Consider the following 24262-nt stretch of genomic DNA (forward strand, 5'->3'; position numbering starts at 1 on the left):
TCTGTTCACAGTCAGCTCACCTCCATCAGCTCGGCACCAGTGCGAGGCTCCTCAGGGGCAAAGCAGCTAAGCTGATCTGTGGGCCCCAACTAACGAGTAAATGTCGTCCATTTTTTATCCTAATCCTCGAGAGTGTATGCATGCCCTCGGCTCCCACGGTTCGTGAGCGCCGACCGATACGGGACACTGGCGGTGGCCATGCTCATGCAAATAAGGGCAGTATCTGCGTTGAATGCCTTCTGGACTAGCCCATATCATCCGGGGGAAAAGGCAGCAGTGGTGGCTGTAGTGAAACGGGTTTGTTTCGAAAGCCGGAGGTGGGAACGCCGTGGCCTGCAAATAAGAGGAGGTCATGGTGGTGCTTTTCTCGCGGGCGAACCATAGAAGAAGGTGGAGGCCTGAGTCGGAGAAGAACCGCAGCAGGAGCAGAGATGGAAAATAGAGCTTCAAAACTCTCCGGCGCAACTGGGTTGAGGCCAACGACGAGGAACGGAGCTTTACATGCAGAATTCGCGGTCCCCACGCCCCTGAGGCGATTCCCAAGGCCGCCGGCTTTTTTTGGCATGGCTTGCAAGGCTGCGGCCTCGCGAGATCATCATGGTGACATACCTGAAGATGTACTCTCAGTATCGCCATGCCCTTTGACGCCTTTGTTGCCTGGCAACGAGACCTCGGAGGACAACGAAATATAGGCCATCATGAGCACACAGATCGAGAGCCGGAAGAGGGGATTAGTCAGATGAAAATAGCAAAGAAGGAGAAGAAGCATCACAGCCTGAAACTTGGGGCGGATTTGGTTATGATCGCATGCCCAATCACTACTCGGGTGACGAGGAAATCCTGCCGGAGATTGTGGTGGCCAATATCGCGGTCCGGGGCTAGAAATCACATCCACTTGCACACAAAAATGTGAGAATAGCTTCACGAACATTCAATTTAACAATGCAAACGTGAAGCAGTTGTAGCGAGCGCCACTCTCTCCTTGATGAAAATAGGAGTATAGCCTAACTGGTCACCCCCCGCCCCCCCGGAGTGAATTATTTATTTTATGAGCCCACACAAACTCTATAAGCTACTGTATTATCACAGGGACTATCTTTCTGGTAAATAAGCCCTTCAAAGAAGATCATACTGTTGAATAAGAGGAGCAATTGCGATCGTGCCGAAAACCAGTGGCGCGCCCTGTTTTTTGGCGCAGTTGAATTGTTCAACAATTAAGAGTCTCAGAGGTAACCGCACTCTGTGTTGAAGCCTGAAACTGCCGAAAAGGGCTAGACTCGCCACCTTAAAGACCCAGCGTTCGATCCCCAGTGTGAGCAAAAAGTATCGCATGAGTGCTATGGCCAGCGTAACTCCCTGGAAAGGCAGCTACGCTGAAGGGGCGCGTTGAATAAGAGGAGCAATTGCGATCGTGCCGAAAACTAGTGGCGCGCCCTGTTTTTTGGCGCAGTTGAATTGTTTAACAAGAACAAGAAAAAAAACATAAACAACACAATTCTGGCCTGACCCTACTTTCCGACAATTATCATCTCTCTAGATTGCCCTGAAACCAAAGATTTACGCTAGTCCAGTGTGGACTAAAGTCAATAGGGTCAAGCTCTGCGCAATAATGAGCCAAGGGGTTTTCAAGGTTACTGAAATCGTCAATGCGCTTGAACTGGATATCGTGAATTTTCTTTGTCCTGTCTCTGAAATAAACGATCTTTGCCTTCATATCTTGATCCCAAAACTGCTGACCCCGTGGCAGATGGTAGGGCTGAGTCTCTCCTATAGCAGTATAGATAGACATATTGACAGCGCGGCGCTTGGGCCGCGCTTCCAAAAGGCCCTGCTTAATTTTATCGCTCTGTAACTGTTCGTGATCAAGTGTTAGTTGTCGACCACCAGAGAACCGCCCGAGAAAGACGCTTTTGTTTTCCGTATCGGTTAAGTCGGCCAGGTGCTTGAATGCTGACTCAGTTCCGATCATAAAACAGTTCCCATCGACCTTAAAATAATATTCGAGCGCCCGATAATCTGCTTCATCCTCAGGACCCATAGCGGCAATCCAAATATCTCTTTGCAGTTCCCTGCGAAAGCAAATAGTCGTCGGGGATAGGTCGAGCTTCGCTTGGTAGCCTAAGAAATCCCCATCGGGGTTAGGGGTCGTCTCGAACTCAATATCGAGCTTCGCTTCGTAGTCTAAGAAATTCCCATCGGGGTCAAGGGTCGTCTCGAACTCAATATCGAGCTTCGCTTCGTAGTCTAAGAAATTCCCATCGGGGTCAGGGGTCGTCTCGAACTCAATCTCGTGAATTTTTTTGGCCCCATCTTGTAAGTAAATTATCTTGGCCTTCATATCCTCATCCCAAAACTTCTGCCACCAGCGTATAATATACGGCTGAGTCTGATTGCAAGGCACGAGCAGAGGCATGTTGTTCTTGTGGCTTTCCTTTGGCCAGAGCATGAAGTGGCCATCAACTTCATAACCTTGCACTGCTGGATTGATTTTCAGGTTTTCAATGTGAGAGAACCAACCGAAGAAAACCCTATTTTTAATCGACTTTCTCCGTCTAATTAGATCCTCGTAGGTCTTCTTAGGCGTGATCCAAAATGCATTGGCAGAGTTTTTCTTAGTTAAATCTAAGAACTTAGAAAAAAGGTGAGGTAAAGTAGCGTCCCAGATATCATTGTGCTTAGGATCGTTAGGCGTAGAAGCGCTCGTGGTAAGAGGTATCATATTATTCGAAGTCCTTATAGTTTAGACTAGGGATAGATATTTAATTCTAAGAGACCTACTATAGATATATACCTCATATCAGGGCCATTTAATAGCCACGGTCTAAGATTAGCTCTAGTATAAATATTTATATTTATATTAAAATGGGAAGCATAAAAACATCGGCCCGGTAATAAAACAATATCAGATATACTTATACGCGGCTAATATTAGAATATAGTGTCTTACTCCGGAACTCCGTACACCTACGAAGACCGCGCTGCTAATTATGCTCCTCTGCCGAACTTTGTTTAACAGCTCGACATAGTCTCTCGATCCTGGCTCAGTGGTGCAAAAGGACAGAGCTATTAATGGGGCAACACTGAGTCGGTGATAGGCCGGACCTTGCACGAGGAAGACACGATAGCCGACGAATGCCCCAATTCCCGGTCTGCCGCCGCAGCTTGCGTCCAGCCATTTGGCTACCCTACAGCCCCTGACTGTAAGCTGCCCAGAAGACCGGCGCCGAAAGCTACCCCTTCTTCTCGTGACGGATGAAGAATATGTGAGGGTGAATCTCCCGCAGGCTCCCAACCCCCACACTACCTTGCTTCCCACCCAAAATGCAAACTGGAAATAGCAGTAGAACTTGTGTGCTGACTGCGTCAGAAGAAGTGCGGTAAGCTACCGGACGCTCAGTCGATGAAGTGGATTCCGGCACCCAACCCGAAACGGAGGCAAGGCCACCCCTGCACGCACAGGCATCTGGATCATTCCCCGCCCTATGCCTCCACATGGCTTGCACAGTACGCCGCTTGATGCGAGAGATTTTGACCAGTTGCAATGAGCCACCCTGTCATTACTCCAAGAGATGCCAACCTGCCAGCGGTGTGGAAAAAAGAAAGTAAGGGGTGCTTCGGCCTTGACGACATTGGACAGCCACATCATGCCGTATCCCCGGGCCGACGTGCCCTGTCATCTCCATGCTAGATACCAAGCTTCTCGCAAACCCCCCAGATTTCATGATTCCCGGGTTGCATTAGTGCAAGGGCAAGCCTGGCTTGAAGGCATCCACTCTACTATAGGCACTTTCTGCTTGCTGGTTGGAGTCTGGAACCTTTGCCGCAGGATTCATCCTAGGCGCTCCTTGGTCAGATTTCGACGAAGATCTGGTGATCGAGCAAGCAAAAGCCCTGGACGAGGTACCAAAGAAGAGCCGAGGTCCCCTTCATGGACTGCCTATTGCGGTCAAGGATGTCATCTACACCAAGGGTAAGCCAACCGAGCACCAAAAGGGATCATCAACTGACCTCGCAAGACATGCCCACCCAGCACAACTCGTCCCTATACGAAGGAAGCTTTCCCGAGGTTGATGCCGCCTCAGTCCGCACCCTTCGTCATGCAGGCGCTCTCATCTTTGGTAACTCCGTTTCCCCATCCACTCGGGATTCCCACTTACAATCCAACCCCCAGGCAAGACGACAACCGCCCAGTTCGCGGCCGTACACGTCGGTCCCGAGACCCGCAACCCCCACGACCCTCACCGCACCCCGGGCGGCTCGTCCACCGGCTCTGGCGCCGTCGTCGCCGACTTCCAGGCTCCCATCGCCCTGGGTACCCAGACCGGCGGCTCCGTGATCCGGCCCGCTTCGTTCAACGGCATCTACGGGCTCAAGCCCACGTGGAACACGGTCTCCCGCGAGGGATCCAAGATCTACTCCTGACCTTTGACACACTGGGGTGGTTTGCTCGGTGTGTCGATGACCTCGCGCTCTTGGCTGATGTTTTCGGCATCCAGGATGACAAGCAAGAGGAGGATGCAACCGTGTTCGAAGGCGTCAAAGGTGCGCGCTTCGCCATCTGCAAGACAGCCGTGTGGCCCTTTGCTGGCCCTGGCACCCAGGGAGCCTTGTCCAAAGCCGCCGCCCTTCTTGAGGCCCACGGCGCCATCGTCGAGGAGGTCGACCTCCCGTTAGAATTCGACAACCTCCCAGAATGGCATCGCGTGGTCCTTCACTGCGAAGGCGGCACCGCATTCTTGCCAGAGTATCGTGTCGGGAAAGATGACATCAACCAGGTCCTTGTCGACCATGTCGAGAACATCAATGGGTTCACCCGCAAGGAGCACCTGGAGGCGCTTGACGGCATGGCCGCCCTCCGACCCAAGTTTGATGAGATTGCTGGGCGGTACGCAGTCATCATCACGCCGAGCGTGCCTGATGAGGCACCTGTTGGTCTCGAAAGCACGGGGAGTCACATCTTTTGCTGTATCTGGAGTGCAAGTCCCTCCTGCCCCCTCTCTCGTCTTGTAGCTGACGTGGACATAGGCCCTGCACACACCCGTGCTCAACGTCCCCGGCTTCAAGGGTGCCCACGATATGCCCATTGGGGTATCGCTGGTAGCGCCACGATACCGTGATCGTCATCTTGTCGAGGTTGGCAGAGCGGTCGGTAAAATTTTTGAGGCCGAGGGCGGATGGGAGACCAAGCTATCAATCAGCATGCCATGACGCATCGTTACATGCCTCTCGTAGTTGCGATACCTGACGTCGAAGAAATTGACACTGTTGAAATGGCTGCGACCGTCAAGGCCCTGAAGGATTCACGTACACGGTACAGGCCGAGGAAAAGGTTCGCGATTGCACTGGCCCTGGGCGGTTTTCTCGGGCACTTGATCGTATTATTATCCTTTCGTCGTTCTCATACAGACCACCAGCACGTTCAACCTCCCCCCACCCATGCGGACCGCAGCGATGGGGCATTGGTGACGAATTGTTACACGTCGGTATAGGTATTCGGCCGTCACTGACGTGACGTGTGCTGGGCTGTTTCGTGTCATCACTCCGCGGTTTGGGACAGTGGTTTTGTTTCCCCACTGGCCCACCTGAATTGTATGATCACAGGCACGTCATTATGCTGTGTTATTGTAACCGTAACGTAGGCTATGTGATCCCATTCTGACCATATCTCTCGTTCTGCAGATATGTTTTATTTTGGCGATCGTAATTGTGGCGATGCTGGTTTGCTGTCACTGTAATCCCATGATCTGTCAAAAGCCTCCGCGGCGGTCACAGCAGGGGGGAAAAGTCAATCACGTCCATTTACAGTACTTTATCGCACGTCAGGCCCCGACCAAAAAATTAAGTACTTAGCGCATAGTTATATGTAATAGATCATGGCATCTTTACGTCTCTGGCGGGAGCCTTCTTCATCACCTGCTAGGCGCGCCCTCCCCGCTGTAGCCCCAACTACCTAGGTGCCCTGTTACAACCCACAAGGGTTTGTCCTTGGCAAGCACACCGCATCCGCGGTGTGGTCAGCCTGTCAGTCGGCCTGCCAGTGAGCCTGCCAGTCAGCCTTATCGCTTCTAACTTCATCGTTTCAGACCAGGAGCATTTTCACCTTACTCTGTCCTCATCTACCATCCACCGATGCCCCTAAATTGCTTCATCTCCTCTTGGCTAGGTGGCTATCGCATCGTACCGCGCAACTACCATAGTACATCGCACATAAAATGCCAAACGGGCCTCCGCACCACGGCGCGGCCGGTGAGAACTCGCTGCGTATCACTCCCCTATCAGTTCCCCACGGCACCACCAGCCCTCCTAGAGGTGGTAGGAAGCACACACCGGGTCGCGATGACAAGAACTTTGCTTCGAGGCATCTCGCCTACTTTTGGCATGCCATCAAGGTCACCCTTTTCAGTAGTATGTTTTCACTTGACTTGACTATACATAGCCTCACGCGCTGAATCTCGATCGCAGGTTATGCCAACTTTCTCCTAGTCATGGTCCCCATTGGCATTGTTGCCGGCAAGCTCAGCTGGAATTCTTCCTTTCCCCTCAACTTCGTCGCCATCATTCCCCTCGCCGGCGTCATGTCGTTTGCTGCCAAACAGATCTCTCTATCGATTAGTAAAAGACGGGGCCGCTTCCTGAATGCTGCCTCTAGAGATGCCGTTGAGTTGATTGTGCGAATAGCCCCGCGAGTGGTCTGCGCCGGAACCGACATGCTGATAGTAAACCGCAGGCCTCCATTGTTGCGCTCAAGGAAAAGCAGATCGACATAGTCCAGGCCTGCATGCTTGGCTCAATCCTCTCCAACCTTTTGCTGGTGATGGGCATGTGCTTCCTATTCGGGGGTGTGATCCATCGCGGTTCGACTGGCAATGGTAGGGAGCAGGTCTTTAATTCAGCTACTGCACAGACTACGTGTTCGCTCATGACCCTCTCGTCTGCCTCGCTCATGATTCCCGGTGGCGCAAGTTGCGGCTTTTTCTTTTTGACCAAGCCAATTTGACTGACCTTTGATATAGTTGCATGCCGTCCTTAACCAGAGAGGATTTAGCGATAAGGACCAGAGAATACTCGCTCTATCGCGCGGAACTGCCTTCATTCTGCTTCTCCTCTACGTTCTCTACCTCGTCTTCCAGCATCGCACTCACAGCAATCTTTTTGAAGCCGAGAGTCAGGACTATAGCGAGCACGAGGAGCACGAGGAGCACGAGGAGCACGAGGAGCCCATCCTGGACACAGTCAGCGCCACCGCCGTCCTCGTTGTCGCTGTCATCCTAACCGTCATCTGCGCCGACTGCCTTGTAGGATATCCTAGCCTTAGTCAGATGACTAGAAAACCCCCTCTTGAGAAAAGAGGGGGCCGGGAGGAGGATAAAGCAAGAACATCATCACTTTTGGCTCCATATCGTGTTGTTTCATATCGTTCTGATCGAATATGCCGTACGCTATCCAACACAACGTACAAATCTGCCTTGAGCTATGAAGAACGTGTGATGCCTTCTCTCGTATCACTCAACAACATAGCTCTTAAGTGAATCACTTTAATGTATGTAATATATAAAGTAGGCCTCTCTCCCTTGAAGGAAGCTTTATTCCTCTATCAAATAATACCGCAAAGATGTATAATAGGAATAAAAACCAGCGTCAGAACCCACAGGACTTCCCCATCTTTATTGATAATATATCAACACCGGCCGGGGTAATATATCTAATAAATGCGAATATCCCAGCTACTTTGCATGTCATTGCTAACAATCAGCAACGAGAGCAGCGCCCCAACGATCCTCATCCGGGAGCCCAGCCTCTATATATGCATTATTAGTGGGTTTAGCATATATTGCCAAATGACCCTACCACATCTAATGCTTTATATGCCCAGAATCCCCAAGCCCTAGTGAGAGCCCAGAATACTCAATATCCTCCCCAAGGTGCCCCTGTTGCTGTGCTGTCACGCCCATGGGGATATCAGGTTGAGGGAGAGTGGCATGTTGCGTATTGGAATCAGCAGCTTCAGCAACGGCAACAGAGGGCTAACCCGGATATTAACCCCCATTGGAGCATATATAACCTTCAGGCCAAAGATAATATATATTAGAATCAACCTATAATAATCCCAGGCACGATTTGGCCCTCGCCGGCTATAGGGATAACTACCTATCAGCCAACCCTCGTAGCTTTAGAGAATACAGGGATTCACATCGCGGATGTTGATCAGAATGGCTATATTCAGTGGTATTAGCAAGGAAGGCAATAATCTCTTTAGGGATAGTTATTTTATTACTCAGATAATTGAAGACTACTATGCCCACTTTATATATTAATTTAACTTACCCACAACTCTACCAAAATAAGCCATTAGACTATAAAAGATATACTCGGAAATTTGCTTTCTCTTTCTCTTTCGAGTGATATATATTAATTATATCTCTTATTGACTTTGTAAATATCAAGGGGGGGGGGGTTCCCGCCTCTATAATAATCCTCCTGTAATGCATGATCTCTTTCAGTAGCATCCCAGATATACTGTATCCCTCGCCGCTGTACAAAGGGCTGCTCTGCTATCTCTTTCTGCACGTTAAATTCAACCCGCTTAGTCTTAGCTTTATCCCAATTAAGATAACTTATCATCTCCTCCTTAGCCTAGTCCCTGATGCTGTTTCCCTCCTTGCAATGCCTCCCCATTTGCTTATAGTTAATATACCAGTTATACTCAGTTTCAGAGTAACGTATCGGTAGCTTCATGGCCTTCCTGAATTGCTGGTTGGTCTTAATCGCTCCCCGAGGCAATATAGCATACTAGGCCTCTCGTGCTTCCTTATATCGTTGGAAAATAGCACGGGGGTTATCCACACGCAGAGCAGGCGCCGCTGGCTTGCTTGCCGCAGGGGCCAAGCTGGCCGCCGGAGGAGATACTACGTGAGTTATAGTGCGAGTCGTTGTGTGTGTTGTTGTATATGCTATGGTCTCGGATACCCTAGAGCCTGACGGAGATGCCGGGGATAGCGAGCGGGTCATAGAGCGAGTAGATGTATGTATCGCTGTATGTGTTGTAATAGATGACTGGATAGGAGCCTGTGCCGTGATAGAGGCTTGGGTGGGAGCCTGCGTCGTGATAGAGGCCTGGGTGGGAGTATATGATAGGTGCTTATAGCGTAAGGGGCATACTTTCGACCTTATATGATGACCGTACTCGTGATATTTTGAATACCTGGGTAGTGCCTTTGCTTGTGCCGCTTTCTCAATATACTCAAATGCAGAGGGTTCACGCTATGTGCTCGTTAGCGGCAGTGTTGACTTGGCCGTAAGGCGGTCAAATTGCTTCCGGGGCTCAATAATAAGCACAGGGGTTCCTGAGCGTTAGAGGCGCCAATGTGGATGGAAATGATGTAGTTGAAGGGGCTGACTTTGCTCAAGTAAAGTCTTGAGGGTATGAGCACAAGGCAGGCCAAGGGTTTGGCTGAAGACTCCTGTACAGGAAGGATATTCCTTCGATAGTCGCTCCCGTTGAGCATTCACCTTATGCAAGGCTTCATGCGAGATCCAACCGCGTATATTACCAAATAATATACCTAATAGTCGAAGAGGTGCGCTGATATGTTGCCTGGCTTGGTTGGCCTCTAGCTCGGCGAGCTAGTTTGTGAGAACAAGCCTGATGATCCTCCAGGCCTCAAAGAGGTCAGCTTGTGAGTCGTTCAAGTGAGATTTAATAAGCTAGTGGATGCCCTTGCATCGCGATATAACATATTGCTCAAAGTGCAGATATTTATTAACCCACGCCTTAATAAACCTCCCCTTATAGAGGTCAAGCTAAGTCTCCATGATATAACCCACTTCGTTGATATAAGCAGGGATATAACGCTCCTTGAACTTCTCAACTCTCTCGTTGTAGATCTCCTCAGTCGGTGAGGCTACAAGCTCGTGCCAATAGGCATAGAATCGGTCCCAATCGTTATTCCCTTTAATATTGCTTTTATCCTGAGTAAAAGCAGGTTTGCAATAAGTCAGAACTGCCCTATTGATGTGCCATAGGCACAGCAGCGGGATTGACCCAGGGAAGCAAGAGGGAGAGGAAACAGCGTTCATACAAGCAAGGCAACGATCTATGAGTATCACAGATGGAAGGGTTATTCCATGAAGCTCATGTATTGACCGCAACCGTTCAAGGGCCTATGTATAGTCATCTTCTTCCTCGCCACTGAGGAATACAAATGCAACACAGAAGGACCGCTGACAGGAGTCAACACCAATAATATCAAGAAGAGGCATCTTATACATATTGGTCTTGTAGGTACAGTCCATAATAAGCACTTCAGGATATGATTTGAGGTATCCCAGTGACCGCGGATATGCAAATATAACTACTACAACCCTGCCAGTCTCGTCGAGGCGAATTTAACTCCAGAAGCCCTCGCTCTCAAGCTGATTAGCAAGGGCATGCATATTACTTTGGCCCATAGCAAGATCCCGCTTGCCCCATGCAATACAATTATAGATATCTTAACGTATAGCAAGCGTATCAGAATTCATATGCAAGAAGGACCCAATCTTCTTCGGGGCAATGCCGGCATAGGAGAGCTTTTAGACTGTTGATTCCTCTAGGCTCGATAGTTAACGATGTGCTGGATGTGCCTGCTGGCTGATACTTGGCTCGTGGTTATATTGACTAAAGCCAGCTCCAGGACGATGCCTTAGACTCCATATAGTCTTATCTAGGCTCTCCTTTGCAGTGATAGAGAAGAGGCATCCCGTGCGGCGGGTATTAGCCTGACGCTGCTTCGAGGCTGCGGCTACAGGTGTGCGCCCTGCTCCACGGTCATAGTGGAAGATGACTTCACTTCTACCGTTCTTCGTCTTCCTAGATCTCCCGATCACGAAGGCATAGCCTCGTGGCGCTGCCTAGGCGTTGATTGCTGTGCGTAACTCCTCCCGTGAGCTGTAGTGGTCCTCAGGGGGGAGGACATCATCAGGGAAGCAAAGAGAGGCCTCCATTGGGTCCATTGGAGCAGGGGAAAAGAGCAGTATGTTGAGCTGATGCTGTAGAAGCTATTGATCATTCAATTGATCCTCTAGAGGCTGCTGGTCGGTGGGTTTGTGGGCTTTCAATAAGGCCACGTATGCCCCTTACATAACAGATCTTATTTGCACCGGCCCCGGTGCAGAGGTCACGTGGTCTTATTTGCACCGGCCCCGGTGCAGGTATGGGTCGCCAGACGCAGCTAATGCGGGGCTTACCGACGTTATAAGGGAAACGCCATAGAAAGCAAGTAGGGCAAGAATCAAGACCGTCGCACCCCAAGACCTACGTTCGATATGCTCCCTAGCTGCTTGACCTCTTCACTCTCTTCAACCCCTTTTTTGCCCCTGACAGTCAGCCGAACGACGCATAACGCTCAGCCGAGAACGTCAACAGAACACGGCAGTTCCTACTGCAGGTCGCCAACCAAATTTTCACGGAATGGGCTTTGTCGCAAGTCGAGGTGGTGGCCTACTTCAGCATAGAATTCACGAACAGCAGCGCCTAGACGTTCTTAAACGTCTGCACCATGTATTGGCCTGTCTTCCGGCAATGGCGCCTCCTGAGGCTCGCCGCCGGTAGGGTTGGCAGAGACGGGCAGGCCGGAGAGACGGTCATGCTGGGCGAGACGGGACAGAGGATCCCGTTGTTATAAGCATATCCGCGCCGCGGCAGGCTTTTGGAAGGCCTAGCTCGATCTTCTGGTTCAGTTGACCCATCAAGGGCCGGGCTTCAATTATAACTAAGAACACATTATCAATACATCATAGCATCATAACCCAATGCTAACGCAATGGCCTTTTTTTTTTAACCTTCTGCTGCTTGCAGCAGAAAAGCCATACCTAGCTGCATTATTATGAAAAGTTAACCGCTCTAAGCTCCGTACGAGAAATAGCTGCTGGGGTGAGCCAACCGGATTACGGGGAAGAACATCTTAGTTAGAGCTTGAATGCAACATCTCGGCGAATTGCCAAACTTTGGCTGGAACACATCAACTTTGAACACAATGCTTCCTCACATATGTTCAAGAACGAGCACTGTATGGAGTCGAAGGGGCCAGGGGGGATCAAGAAGGCAGCGGGGATTATGGCAATGAGCAGGGTGAAGATGCTGCCTTGGGTTTCTACTATGGTAGAACTCTCGGGAGAGGCCATTTGAGAAAGATGTGGAAAGTGGAGGTGTTTCGCTATGCTTAAACGGTGCAGCACTGCTTTGAAAAGGAGTAACTCTTGCAATAGCCATCAAATACCCCTACGCCTTGAGATGGAATGCAGGGCAAACAACGAATACCCTCATTTGCCTATATACTAACTGAAGCTCTATCGAGAATGATACCCCTGCACGTGACGTCGTTTTGGTTCTCATCTTTCTCGATTTAGGCAAGCTGCTTATAATCGCGGCTTGCTGCGAGAATGCTCCGTAGCAGCAACCACAGAACTGTAAGTATATTAACAGGCTAGCTATTACAAGATGGCATGCAATATAACTTTGGGGAGAAAGCTATTTCTAGGAGCCTTTAAAACCGGCCTTATCTAGAACTGAGTAGTTAAAGCCACCGATTACTATTAGGTATCCGGTTCCCATCTTGATCCTGACCGCTATCTATCATGCGCCTGTTGATCTTGCTTAGCCTTATAGCGGCAGCCGCCGCGTCCGCTTCCGAGCGACGATTTATCCTCTACTTTGACCAGTTCGTAGCCCACGAACAAAGCCTGCCAGGCTCGTGCCGGCACCGCGCTAACGATGCTTCACAGGTGGCACACCAGGGACAAGCCTGACAAGTCGGTCACAGCGGGCATTACCCACATCATAATGTCATTCGCCAACTCCTCCATCTTCTCATCGCAGCCGGCGGGCGAGTATACACCCTTCCAGCCGGTCAGCGAGGTTCGTGGTCTCGTCGACGGCAGTGTAAAAGTCTGCCTGGCCATCGGTGGCTGGGGCGATAATGCGGGCTTTAGCGAAGCTGTGAAAACCGACGGGTCTCGTCACAACTTTGCAAGGAACGTCGCTAGCACCTTAGACCGACTAGGTTTCGACTGCGCCGGTACGCCAAATGTATCTGACGGTGCGTACTCCGGCTAATCAAGGTAGATATTGACTGGGAATACCCCGGCGGCAACGGCGAGGACTATAAGCGCGTCCCAAACCAGAGCAAGGCATCCGAGATCGATGCTTTCCCTCGCCTCCTCCAGGAGGTCAAGGCGGCCATCGGCGATAAGGAGCTCTCGATTGCTGTCCCTGGCCTAAGGCGCGACATGATCGCTTTCACACCCCGCCAAGTTCCCAAAATCAACCAGGCCGTCGACTTTGTTAATGTGAGTGACTGACAACTATGACAGTTCGGGAACTAGTTTAACACTCCAAGGTGATGACCTACGACCTCATGAACCGCCGAGACGAGCACACCACCCACCAGACGTCAATCCAGGCAACCCTGCTGGCCATCGACCGCTACATCGATCTCGGCTTCCCCGCCTTTAAGTTAGCCGTCGGATTCCCATTCTATGCCAAGTGGTTCACAACCCAAGAGGGATATACATGCGAAGAACCGGTTGGATGCCCGGTCGAGCTTCTTGAGAACCCCGAGGACGGTAGCGACACGGGCAAGTCCGGATCTATGACTTTCGAGGAGGCCAACTTTGTGTCCCCCCCCGAGAGTCTGATGATTTCCCCTGATCAGACCTGCGGGGCTGGTACCTCGTTCAAGTGCCCTGACGGCCTTTGCTGCAGTTCGGCTGGCTACTGGTGAGTGGTGACGTGAAACTCCGGCGACGGGAGATAGCTGATGAACCGAGCAGCGGTACTACAGACGCCCACTGCACGGGCTGCCAGTCGGCCTACGGCCGTTGCGAAGGCCCTGATCTCTACAGCTCGTTCCACAAGGCGCTGGAGCAGGGTCGTACCGATGAGGACGCTGGTGCGCAGTGGTACTGGGATGCTGACGATCGCATCTTCTGGTCTTGGGACACTCCCGAGCTTATCTTTCAGAAGATTACCACCCTAGCCAAGAGCCGCGGCGTGAGGAGCATCATGGCCTGGAGCCTTGGACTGGATGGGCATGACTGGAGACATTTGAAGGCTATGCAGGAGGCGTTTAATAAGCATTACTAGAGTTAAACGCTTGGCCGGGATTATTTCATAGCTGTGATAGGGCCAAGTACGTTCGAGCCAGGACGTTATCACTCGATCTCTATTGTTATAGCAGCCTCCACAGTCCTGCCAGGCAGATACGGTGTCATGATGAATGATATCTTTCACTTTCAATATGGCATGGTGGCTATTGTATTTAACAACCGATCACTATCGAATCACAGTCTGAGCTTTCAAGATGAACGACATATGCCCCCGGCACCTACCGCCCCCCTATTGCAGGCTCGGCCATTAGAGCAGACAAATTTGCCATACCTGACTTTTTAGCTCGCGCGTGCAGCTGCCAGGAACCCGGGGAGGGTATGGCGAACCTTTTAGCGTCGATTGACTTAGATCTTCCGTTAGTCGAGTGTGATATGTACAGTACTACAATGGAGTCATCACTCTCAGTTTCCTCGCCTGCGTTGTGACCGATTAGGGCTTATTGTAACAAACAGGGCCTTCTTTATCCCTACCAGATGTCTCAGATGTCTGGCTCTCGGGATCGATGTACTCGACCGGTGTTTCAGAGCGGCGGCGCATGCTTTCAACGTCTCGATCATATGGCCTAGAAGCCCGGGTGTGTCAAGTGTGCTTTATATGGCCAGTTGGGCCTAGCAGGAGCATCGAAGTCTTCATCGCCACCCAGCGGTTAATAATTAGACGTCAATACTACAGTATAGAAGCAACATAGGACAACAGTTAAGGTCTAATCTTGGCAGTTCTCCAGCGCCTCTTACCATAGTTAGCACAAGCTAATCTCAACCAAACCAGGCCGATATTTGTCCGAAAGGCCCAGATCTCTTTGATTATCGGTCCATTGTTAGGACACATAATATGCAATATCTCCTCTCTCATAACGCAAATACATAGTAAAATATGAATCTGCCTGGATTTATATTCTACTATTCTATAGTACTTAATATAGCGACTAAGAAGAAACCTAATATAGACCTCAATAGGTAATCAAGGAGTTTCCCCCCCTCTTAGCTACGCTTCTTGAAGTGATACGCTAGGCTCTATGTGAGTTTGTTAGAAGTGGGGCAAGGATCATGACCATCGTGAATAGCTTCACGGTCAGCGTGAACGCCAGATCGCAGGCAACGGCCTGCTGCCTGGAAGATCGGCAGGATGAACACAAGTATAAGAGACCGACCTTTGTCATTCCTTAGATAGAGGAAGGAGCTTTAATTCAATCCCTTCTGGCTACACCCAATGTTGCACACTCTCAACCACCGAGTTAGTAGCTTTGGGCTTCCGAAAATGGATGGATTTTGAAATTCTGATTGGTCACCAGACGGCAGAGCGACGACGAGGTTGAGAACTTGGAAGAGCAATAATGCCACAATAAGGGCAGAAGTAAAGGTAAAAATAGCTTTCTAGATATTAGGAGATCTCATTAATCAGATTTAAGCCGGGGAGGGCAGCCTAACTGAGGGGACCATTCACGCCATTCCACAACCAACTCTCCCGGCCTGACACCGGTTCTTTTTTTCGCAGTGGCCCAAGCTCCTGTGTTCCTTTCCGACACACCCCAGACGACGGATTAACTTCGCTGTTTGGCTCGACTCATGAGGCGTTTTCAACGCGGGCGCAACAAGCTCACGCAACTACGAACACCACCGAGAGACCTACCATCGGGAACAGATCCCATCCACACAGGAGAGATGGAGCATCCTAGCCGTCCCCTAAATAGAACCTTGCTGCAGTTCTCCTTACCAGAACGCCCAAGCTTCAGCTGGACGGATTACCTTCACGTCTTGACATTGACCGACGTCGACCTGCGCCATTTGATAACAGAATGTAGTTATGCAGTGGCGATTCTAAAAGAGGAGCAAGGACGCCGACGGGGTGAACGAGGTGAACGGAAAACGTATGTACGGGAGGGCCTCGTCAAACATTTTCAGAAATTCGCAGGGCCGCCCTTTGAGCGTGTGGACACCAAGCTCTTGGAACCTACGACCGATCCGACACGCTGGCTCATCGCAAGGCTAGCTGGACTGGATTTCTCCGCGCCACGGCTGTCTCGAATGGCCCTTTCTGATCAGGCTGGCGTCGTTCGTCTTGCTCTCAACTCCTCTCTCTACCCCCCAAGAGACGAAAGGCTGCCGGAAGAGAGCCCTATCGTTGCAAGCAATTTAACCTGCCTCCCCTGCCTCCCTAAACCAAAGTGGGACCTTGCAAAACTAATATACTACGCTGGCAATAATGTTCCTAGATTCTTTTTCTCCACTCAGAATGTCTCTTGGTCTGAAGAGGGGGAGATTGAAGTACGCGAGATACCTTCTAACCCTCCCCTTGACTCTCTGGACGATCTTGAGCGATCCCCGCTACTCCACGTCAGACAATCGAGTGGTCAAGCGACATATTCTCTGTACGGACTTATCACAGACGAGATACTTCGTTCTACTTCGAAAACAAGCGCAGAACAATGGAGAATGCGAGCTCTCAAGCACGTTTGCTACATTTTCCCCAGGAACGGCGAAACAGAACCTATCACGTGAGTTCACCAGAGCACTTGGGAGTCCTGTTATTCATCCAAGTCCAGTTATACACAAAAGGGCGATTCCCTCTTACCAATCCTTCGCAAGCTAGCACCACACATGTGGTCTAATCCTGCGGAGTGGAACGACGCTGACTTTCTGGTGGCGGCCTTCGAGGCGTTCCTCGCAGCAACATATTTCGGGGACTTTACCTGGAAGATCAAAGCTATACAAGTCGCCGAGCGGCTAGCGCTTCTGATAAATAACTACGTCGACATGTCCAGGGTTTCTCTGCGTCACTATGCCTTGCGAAGGCTTGATCCACTTCGAAGCAAACAACCCGTCCCCGCGCTGCCCCCCACGATCTGTCTTATTCCAGCAGCCAATAAACGCTCCAACGCATTCATGGGGCAATTCACTTTGATGAAGACTCAAGCTTTGATTGATGAAGGGGCTGGCTGTTCAGACGTATACGGAGCGACTCAGACATTCCGAGTCCTCGATCCCAATAACATATCCCGGCAAGAGGACCTCGTTCTACTCCAAAGTCGGTTTCTATATGCGAAGAGCCTCCGATATGATGGCAGATTCGAGCAGGCCGCGGAATTCTTCAACCAAGTCCTCGACACTGCCAAGCAACTCAATTCACGACTTATGCTAAAAGTCGTGGTCCAATACGCCGAGCTCGAAAGCGAAAGGGGCAACCACGCTGTGGCGCTCCAGTTCCTCAACCAGGACAAGGAGTACCTTAGCTCGGCGCATCGTTTAGAGCTAGGGTCTGGAAGGCGACTGACATTGGCACTTGCCTATGCACATCTCATGAAGGCACTCGATGACATGATGCGGATTAGTCGTCGAGATGATGTCGCTTTGAATGAAGCCGCAGGTCTGTTCCAGTGGCTTCAGGATACTTATACAAACATGGGTCAGGTTGGCCTCACCGTCAAGCAGAACATTTTCCAGGCCTGTTGCGGTCTGGCGATGATTTACCATGTCCGCCAGGAAACAGCACAGGCATTTCACTGGTGGGAGGAGGCCAAGGCCGCCGCCTACCGTCGCTGGCCAGAACCAGGATACGCGATAATGATCGTAACATATTCGCAGAGTCAACTAGCCTTCCAATTACGCCGCGCGGATGCGGTGGAGCTTTCCCAACAGGCTAAGCAGGTCTGGAATAGCATTGGGCGTCGCCGATGTTATCACTTCACCGGGCTGGGAACATTATGGCCAGACTGGATCGGATATCACGAAGAGGAGCAGTCGCGCCAGCGGTTGATACCTCTTCACCAACGAGGTTGATGTAGTTTCTTCAAAGCAAACGCAACCAGGAATAAACTCCCAGTCACCAAGACATACGAGCCTCTCTTTTGCGCCACCTCCATAGCAGTGTTTCGGTCCTTGATTATAACATGCGTTCCTGGTGACACCTCCTTCCACGTCCGAGCATATGCCTCCAAACGCTCTGTCTCCATCTTTCCAGTATCAGAAGTCAAGATGACAGAAGAGAAAGATGTCCCCAAGAGAGTCCCCAGAGACTTAAGAGTCGCATGAGGGTCATGACGGTCGGAGTCTAGGCCAAAAAGAAGGACACAGCCTGTGCTAAGATTAGGTTAACAAACTGCAGTGCTGGCGTGCAGAGAGGACCCTACCATTCATCTTTAGGAATCCGGCTAAACCACTTTGCCGATATGGAAGCACTCATGGGGTTATGAGCCCCATCTAGGCACCAAGTTGTCCGGTTTACTTTCACAATCTGGAATCGACCCGGCCATTTGAAGTCTCGGATTCCGCCCTCAATGTCACGAAGTATCAGGCCGCCCCGTGGGTTGTGGCACTTGATGAATGCATCACTGGCGTCTCTGGCAAGCGAGGCATTGATGCGCTGAGTTGGGTCCTGGAAATCTCCCGGAAGTTGCTGCGAAACATCAACGAGCTGTAGGTCTAGCCCAAAGTCGCTTGCTCGAGATTGTAGCACTTTCGCAGCATTGGGATGCTGAGGGACAGTTAGCGCACAAGCCCCTGGCTTGAAGATCCCAGCTTTGTGCCAGGCAATGTTCTCAATGGTTCCACCCAGTTCCTGCTCATGATCTAGGCCAATGCTTGTAATCGCGGTAACGATGGGATGTCGTATAATATTGGTTACGTCGTACTCTCCCCCGTGATGGCATTCGTATATCGCGACGTCAACCTCCTCTTGCAAAAAAACGTGGAAGGAGAGTACAGCCAGAAGCTGAAGCTGCTTTGGAGTGCCAGCGTCCTCCTGGCGAAGACCAAGGCCTTCCCAGACTTCGAAGAAGGCTTCGGTGAATCGAGCGTCAGACAATGGAATGGAATCTATGCGAATCATCTCGTTATGCCGTTCCAGATACGGCGACGTGTAGAGTCCACGCTTCTTAGGAAACCCGGTTCTGCGCCCATGGCTGCGCAAGAAGCTATCGATGAATGCGCACGTGCTCCCTTTGCCTTTCGTCCCAGCGACGTGGATGACCTTGAGACGATCAAGTTTCTCTTCCTAAGAAGGTCAATAATAGCCAGTTCCATGACTATAAGTGACTGACATCATGCCCAAGTTTCCGCAGCCATTCTTTCATTCCGTGGATATGAGGGGTGCCACGAAAAGTAGGTGCGCCATTTGGCAGACGTGCCCTTGTGAAGATTGTGGGAGCTTTTAAAGATCTCGCTGCTCTTCTCGAGCGGAGCAGCTCAATAGCACGCTATTGGCGTTAGATCCCTAGCCATAACGAGATAGCAATTCCTAACTTACACCGTAGGTTCGTTCTTCCTTCATGCCTGGGGGCAGTCCGAAGGGGATCTCGTGGAAGAGATTTGCGTTTCCTGTTTTCCCCTGTTTTTTCCGTGTCGGATATCGGCGGGTACCCATGGGGCTGACTAATGAGGAGCCGCCGTCGAGGCTACCCGAAAGGAGGGATATGAATTGAAATAAGATAACATAGAACAAAATAAACACTCACCATTTACAGCCTATAGCCAATGGTCCCAACCGCGAAACACCCCCTTACCAATTCTAGCCCGTTGTGTACCTGATTGTTGTTGATCTGTGCGAATCGCACGCTGACGCTTCTTGTACGAATCTACAAGCATGTCAACCCGCATGTCCACTTCCTCCATTACATCCTCAATGCTGCTAGAACGCATCTCAATGAACTCAAAGTTAGAAGTCATAAAAATTTCCTTCACAGTAATGGACATTATTAGGACTGATATCGTCAAGGAGAACCCCGCAAAGCCGAATTGCTTCGAGCGGCTTTCTAAGCCCATGGCGTAATTGACCCTCTTCTATACCTAGATGGCATGTGCTCGTCCATCAGGGTAACTCCGCCAACATCTGAGAGGATCATGGCTCGGGAGCCGGCGACTTTTGTTACTCCGTAGAACTCTAGAATGAAGTCACCCTGTAGGGCCTGCATACATCGGTTTGCCATCACCTCGGCGTCGAACAGGTTTGGAGCGTCATCTCCGCGTCTTCAAGAGTTCTTCGTCTTCTTTCTTCAAGATAACACGGCCGGGAAGGCCCTTCCGCGTCTCATCACGGAGAGTGAGGCGAAGCACATAGGGGTAACGATCGCCCGATGAAACTACAAACCCCCCATGCTCAGTTACCGTGTGAGTCTTGAACTCAAATGAAACGTCCTATGCCCACGTCAGTCCATGACCAAGGCTTGCAAAAATTTATTTTTTTCTCTTTTCTTACTGGCTCGGGCGGGGGTGGGTTTTATGCCTGGGCAAGAAAAGTACTTGTGTTAATTAATCACGTGACTGTGAGACATCTCTCAGGGAGACACGAGGGATATTCACTTTCGTTCTAATGAAGAATGGGCTGTCCTTGTTGTTATTGCAGACTGTTTTGACGGGAGATAGCTTACAACTTGAACTTGTGAGCGGCAGGATAACATAGGGAAAGAATATGATAACATTTTATGCCTATGTTTAGGGCTGTGGATCAAACTTGAGCAACTACTTAGTCTTTGCTATAAATATCTACTTTAGGATCTAGGGTAGTTATGCTAGGGACAACTCTAGTGTGTTCCTCCCATAAGGGCCATGAGTCAGTAATGGCCTGACCGTTCGGCTGCAAAACAAGTTGCCTATGCAATTGCTAGTAAAGACATCCTCTATCAGTCTCTCCTCTCGTATCCCGCCGGATGCTCTCGCCTTCTGCTACCAGTTGTTGGCCATCTGGGCTCACCAGAAAAGAACATCCGAGAATGGACCGTTAGGCCACCCAGGCTTGGTAGGGTGAAATCATCGCTCTGGCATCTCCGTATGCCTTGGACAATCATCTTATAGAGAACGTCCCGAATGGGGTAACCATAATGCTCGCTATCGCTCTCAGTCCGTGGGAAGAGCCAACAGTCGACGTCGCATTTCTTGAATTCTGCTCTCTCATTGGCCCTGAGTTGTAATCCTAGGAACGAATTGCCGTCGAAGGAAAGCGTCTGAGGGCATTCATACTCGATGGCATATCTGCAGACACTTGCTAGACGTGGAATATGAGGGGGATGGTGGTATCGAACGCATACCCTCGGAGCTCTCTCAGGAGCCCAGAGTATTCATCGTGCAAATTAGAACTTGGCCAAGGATGATGGGAAGCGTGTTTGGGCCGAGAAGAACGTGTGCGATGCATAGTCACGGAAGTAATGCAAATCCTGTTCCAGGTGCCTCCTTGAGCCTATGGGGAAACAGACCTCCGCTAAGCATCTTGCATGTGGAGGACCAACCCGCCTACGTTGCACATTTGATCAACAAGACAAGTCGGGACAGTGATCACAGGGGAAGCTCAAGAGCCCCGCTGTTGCTTGTTCATACAGGTAGTGGAACCGCCGAGGCTTCGAACTATGGTAGCCTAATTCTTGTCCCGCCATGATAACAAAACAAAACCCCTCGCAGAGGGTTGTCGGCCATTTTCTCTTGAGCAACCCAGTCGGGGCTCAGCGTAGGTGCTTCCTCCATTCCTCAACCGGGACAACCTTGGTATATGGGAAATGACCTGACACCGAACCTCACTCTTTTCCCACCTGTTTTTGATCTCTTCGCAGTTTTTGCCAGGATTTTGATCCGTAATGTGCACGACGGCATGCCGTTACCTGTTGACGTGCTTCGAAGGTTACGTTGGTCGCCCAAATGGATACGTCGCATCGTTTGGCGCGTCATCCGTTGCCAAGGAGAGGAATCGCCCTTCGCCAATAGCAACATGATGTAGCCACATCCGCCTGCCACGCGGAAGACTTCTGTAAACTCCATGTTCTCTGACAGGGATGCAACAGCCACGAAATGGACGACTCCACTCCATATTCTCTGACAGGGATGCAACAGCCACGAAATGGACGACTCCACTCCATGTTCTCTGACAGGGATGCAATAGCCACGACATGGACGACTCCACTCCATGTTCTCTGACAGGGATGCAACAGCCACGACATGGACGACTCCACTCCATGTTCTCTGACAGGGATGCAACAGCCACGAAATGGACGACTCCACTCCATATTCTTTGACAGGGATGCAACAGCCACGAAATGGACGACTCCACTCCACGGAGCTTGCGGCCCCCTGTTCCTGTCCCCCTGAGCCCAGGCGTGGCGTGGCCCAGAGTAGGCTGCCTCCGCTGTGACCGAAGAAGGATTGGCCAGGAGCTTCGACGGGGTAACACAACGTAAAGAGCACTGGGCGTTGAGGGATAGCCTTGAGAAAGGGACAGCACTGCTGAAAGGAAAATTCGGACACCTCCACGGACGTAAGTTCACACAATTCTCCATTTTCACCAGCTCCCACTTTGCCCTATTTCCAAAACGATGTCAAGGATCAGAGGGGGGCGCCGCCCTAGCAGTCTCCGACCTCCACGCCGGGGAAAGGCTTCTAGAGCACCCAGAATGGAGGGACAAGCATGTAACACACTTGTCCAACTCGCAAGTCCCCAACCACAGCCTGAAGCGCACGAAGACCCAACCCACGAGGCAATGAACCAGTACATGGACGACGGAACCGAAAGCGCCGAGCAACAAGCTGCTCTGGGGGCTATCAATAGCCTGGTCGGCCAAGAGAATGACACGAGCGATGACGAAGAAGGATCAATTCGCGCCCAGCCGCCAACTACCTCTCAAGATCCTCGGTTGGCCAGCATTCAATTCATCGCGGATCACAGGCAGAACGGAAAACGTTATTACCTTCAGTGCATGTTGGCCACTGGCGAGCGGGTCTGGTTGGGCGAGGCCGATGTTCAAGAAGTATGCAGCTCGGCTGTCTGCACATACTGGAACTGCAAGGATGAATTTGAGCGTCCCAAGGGCCTTATTCCGTCTTCTGTGCTCAGGGTCTTGGGTCGCTGCCCGGAAAAGCCCGATCATTTGCAGGTCCAAATGGTTGGCGACCCTATCTTCTCCGGAACGAACCGCGAAAAGAAGCGGTTCTTTGAGGAAGATTGGCCTCAAAACCCGACCTGCAAGCTTATTTTCAACTACAAGTCGGTGCGTCTACTAGAAACGGAGCTTCTCAAGTGCTGGCCCAACCCGTACCAAAAATGGCTCCAGGGGCCCTCTGTACCCGAAGACGGCATTCAGTTCATTCACGGGCACCGAAAGGTGCAAACAGACTTGACGGTGTTCTTTAGCTTTTCAATCCTTTCGAAAGACTGCACTAATGGCACCTTTGAGTCGTGGGTGGATGAGCGTGATCTGCACCTAGAGCACGGCGCTGCGGTACTCACATATTGGAGATCTCTCCGAGGGGACGGGCCCAGGAAGCCAAAAAACACCCTAGGGTTCCCAATCGGTGTCTGCAAATTCATTCCCACTACCGTCGGAGTGGGGTACTGTACCTCAGGGTTCAGCACGTTGGCAAATCTGCCGTCGAGGGGGATCTCGAGCGTATGTCTGTTGCTCGGTCGATGGACAAGTGGGAGAATGAAACGAAGGATTACCTTGCTGAACACGGCCTTGAGGTCTAGACAGAAGACGGTTCAGACTCTGGGTTTGAATGCACAACAGTATATCGACGAGATGATGGTTGTATCGGATGGCTGACTCGCATGGTAATGCGCCGCGTTGATATAAAACGTTGGAGTGAAAGGGTCAGAATGTCGGTGTCTTTGTGGCTCTGAAGCAGTTTACATGCACCTTTTCCGTTTCCTATTGAACTACTTGAATTCATGGCTTTGTATACACTCCATATTGCTCCCTCTTGACGAACTTACTGGTTGGTCCTGCCTTGCAACTTGACAGCGGCCATACATTGGCATGTCGTGGCCTTGCCTCGGTCGTCACTCTCCAAACAACAAACTCAACTAGTAACCCAAGCGGCAATGATGACGAAACCTCACACAGTGGCTGTCTTTGACAATGTTTTCTTCTTGTAAGTGACCGAACCATTCCCTCAATATCTATCTCAGCCACCACCCTCCATCCTCACACTTCTGAGCTATCGCCGCTCCCAACGCCATTGAAATCTCAGTGAAGGGCTGACAGATCAGCTCAGACATGTAGTCCGCGCAATTGAACCTGGTAGCTTCATTGACGAAAAAGGCCCCGCGAGAACTGTGCTCAGATATCCCAATATCAAGGCGCAAACCCACTTGGACAGATTGGTAGTGTCGGTCAGCATCATGCCTGTTCTGGAGGCATGA

General features: G+C 50.8%; 6 protein-coding genes across 6 annotated transcripts; 5 read left to right on the forward strand and 1 right to left on the reverse strand.

Annotated features, from left to right (window-relative positions):
• Window positions 1-4018: 4018 nt before the first annotated feature.
• On the forward strand, window positions 4019-5117 carry LRP88_14898 (uncharacterized protein; the record flags this gene model as incomplete). The annotated part of the gene is made up of 3 exons (XM_083251232.1): window positions 4019-4118; window positions 4172-4312; window positions 4402-5117. 3 exons carry the CDS (start codon window positions 4019-4021, stop codon window positions 5115-5117), a joined length of 957 nt encoding a protein of 318 aa, XP_083092987.1.
• A 1095-nt stretch (window positions 5118-6212) lies between these two features.
• Window positions 6213-6997, forward strand: LRP88_14899 (uncharacterized protein; the record flags this gene model as incomplete). The annotated part of the gene is made up of 3 exons (XM_083251233.1): window positions 6213-6405; window positions 6463-6689; window positions 6728-6997. The coding sequence occupies 3 exons, from the start codon at window positions 6213-6215 to the stop codon at window positions 6995-6997; spliced, it is 690 nt and encodes a 229-aa protein (XP_083092988.1).
• Window positions 6998-12751: 5754 nt separating this feature from the next.
• Window positions 12752-14122, forward strand: LRP88_14900 (uncharacterized protein; the record flags this gene model as incomplete). The annotated part of the gene is made up of 4 exons (XM_083251234.1): window positions 12752-13055; window positions 13103-13326; window positions 13377-13756; window positions 13807-14122. 4 exons carry the CDS (start codon window positions 12752-12754, stop codon window positions 14120-14122), a joined length of 1224 nt encoding a protein of 407 aa, XP_083092989.1.
• Window positions 14123-16743: 2621 nt separating this feature from the next.
• On the forward strand, window positions 16744-17922 carry LRP88_14901 (uncharacterized protein; the record flags this gene model as incomplete). The annotated part of the gene is made up of 1 exon (XM_083251235.1): window positions 16744-17922. One exon carries the CDS (start codon window positions 16744-16746, stop codon window positions 17920-17922), a length of 1179 nt encoding a protein of 392 aa, XP_083092990.1.
• Window positions 17923-18268: 346 nt separating this feature from the next.
• LRP88_14902 (bifunctional folylpolyglutamate synthase/dihydrofolate synthase) lies at window positions 18269-19902 on the reverse strand (the record flags this gene model as incomplete). The annotated part of the gene is made up of 2 exons (XM_083251236.1): window positions 18269-19131; window positions 19665-19902. 2 exons carry the CDS (start codon window positions 19900-19902, stop codon window positions 18269-18271), a joined length of 1101 nt encoding a protein of 366 aa, XP_083092991.1.
• Window positions 19903-22514: 2612 nt separating this feature from the next.
• LRP88_14903 (uncharacterized protein) lies at window positions 22515-23663 on the forward strand (the record flags this gene model as incomplete). Its single annotated transcript, XM_083251237.1, has 1 exon — window positions 22515-23663. The coding sequence occupies one exon, from the start codon at window positions 22515-22517 to the stop codon at window positions 23661-23663; it is 1149 nt and encodes a 382-aa protein (XP_083092992.1).
• Between the last annotated feature and the right edge of the window lie 599 nt (window positions 23664-24262).

This window comes from Fusarium phalaenopsidis (genome assembly GCF_050370095.1).
Source record: "Fusarium phalaenopsidis strain FUZ10S chromosome Unknown contig_32394, whole genome shotgun sequence".
Taxonomy (NCBI): Eukaryota; Fungi; Ascomycota; class Sordariomycetes; order Hypocreales; family Nectriaceae; genus Fusarium; species Fusarium phalaenopsidis.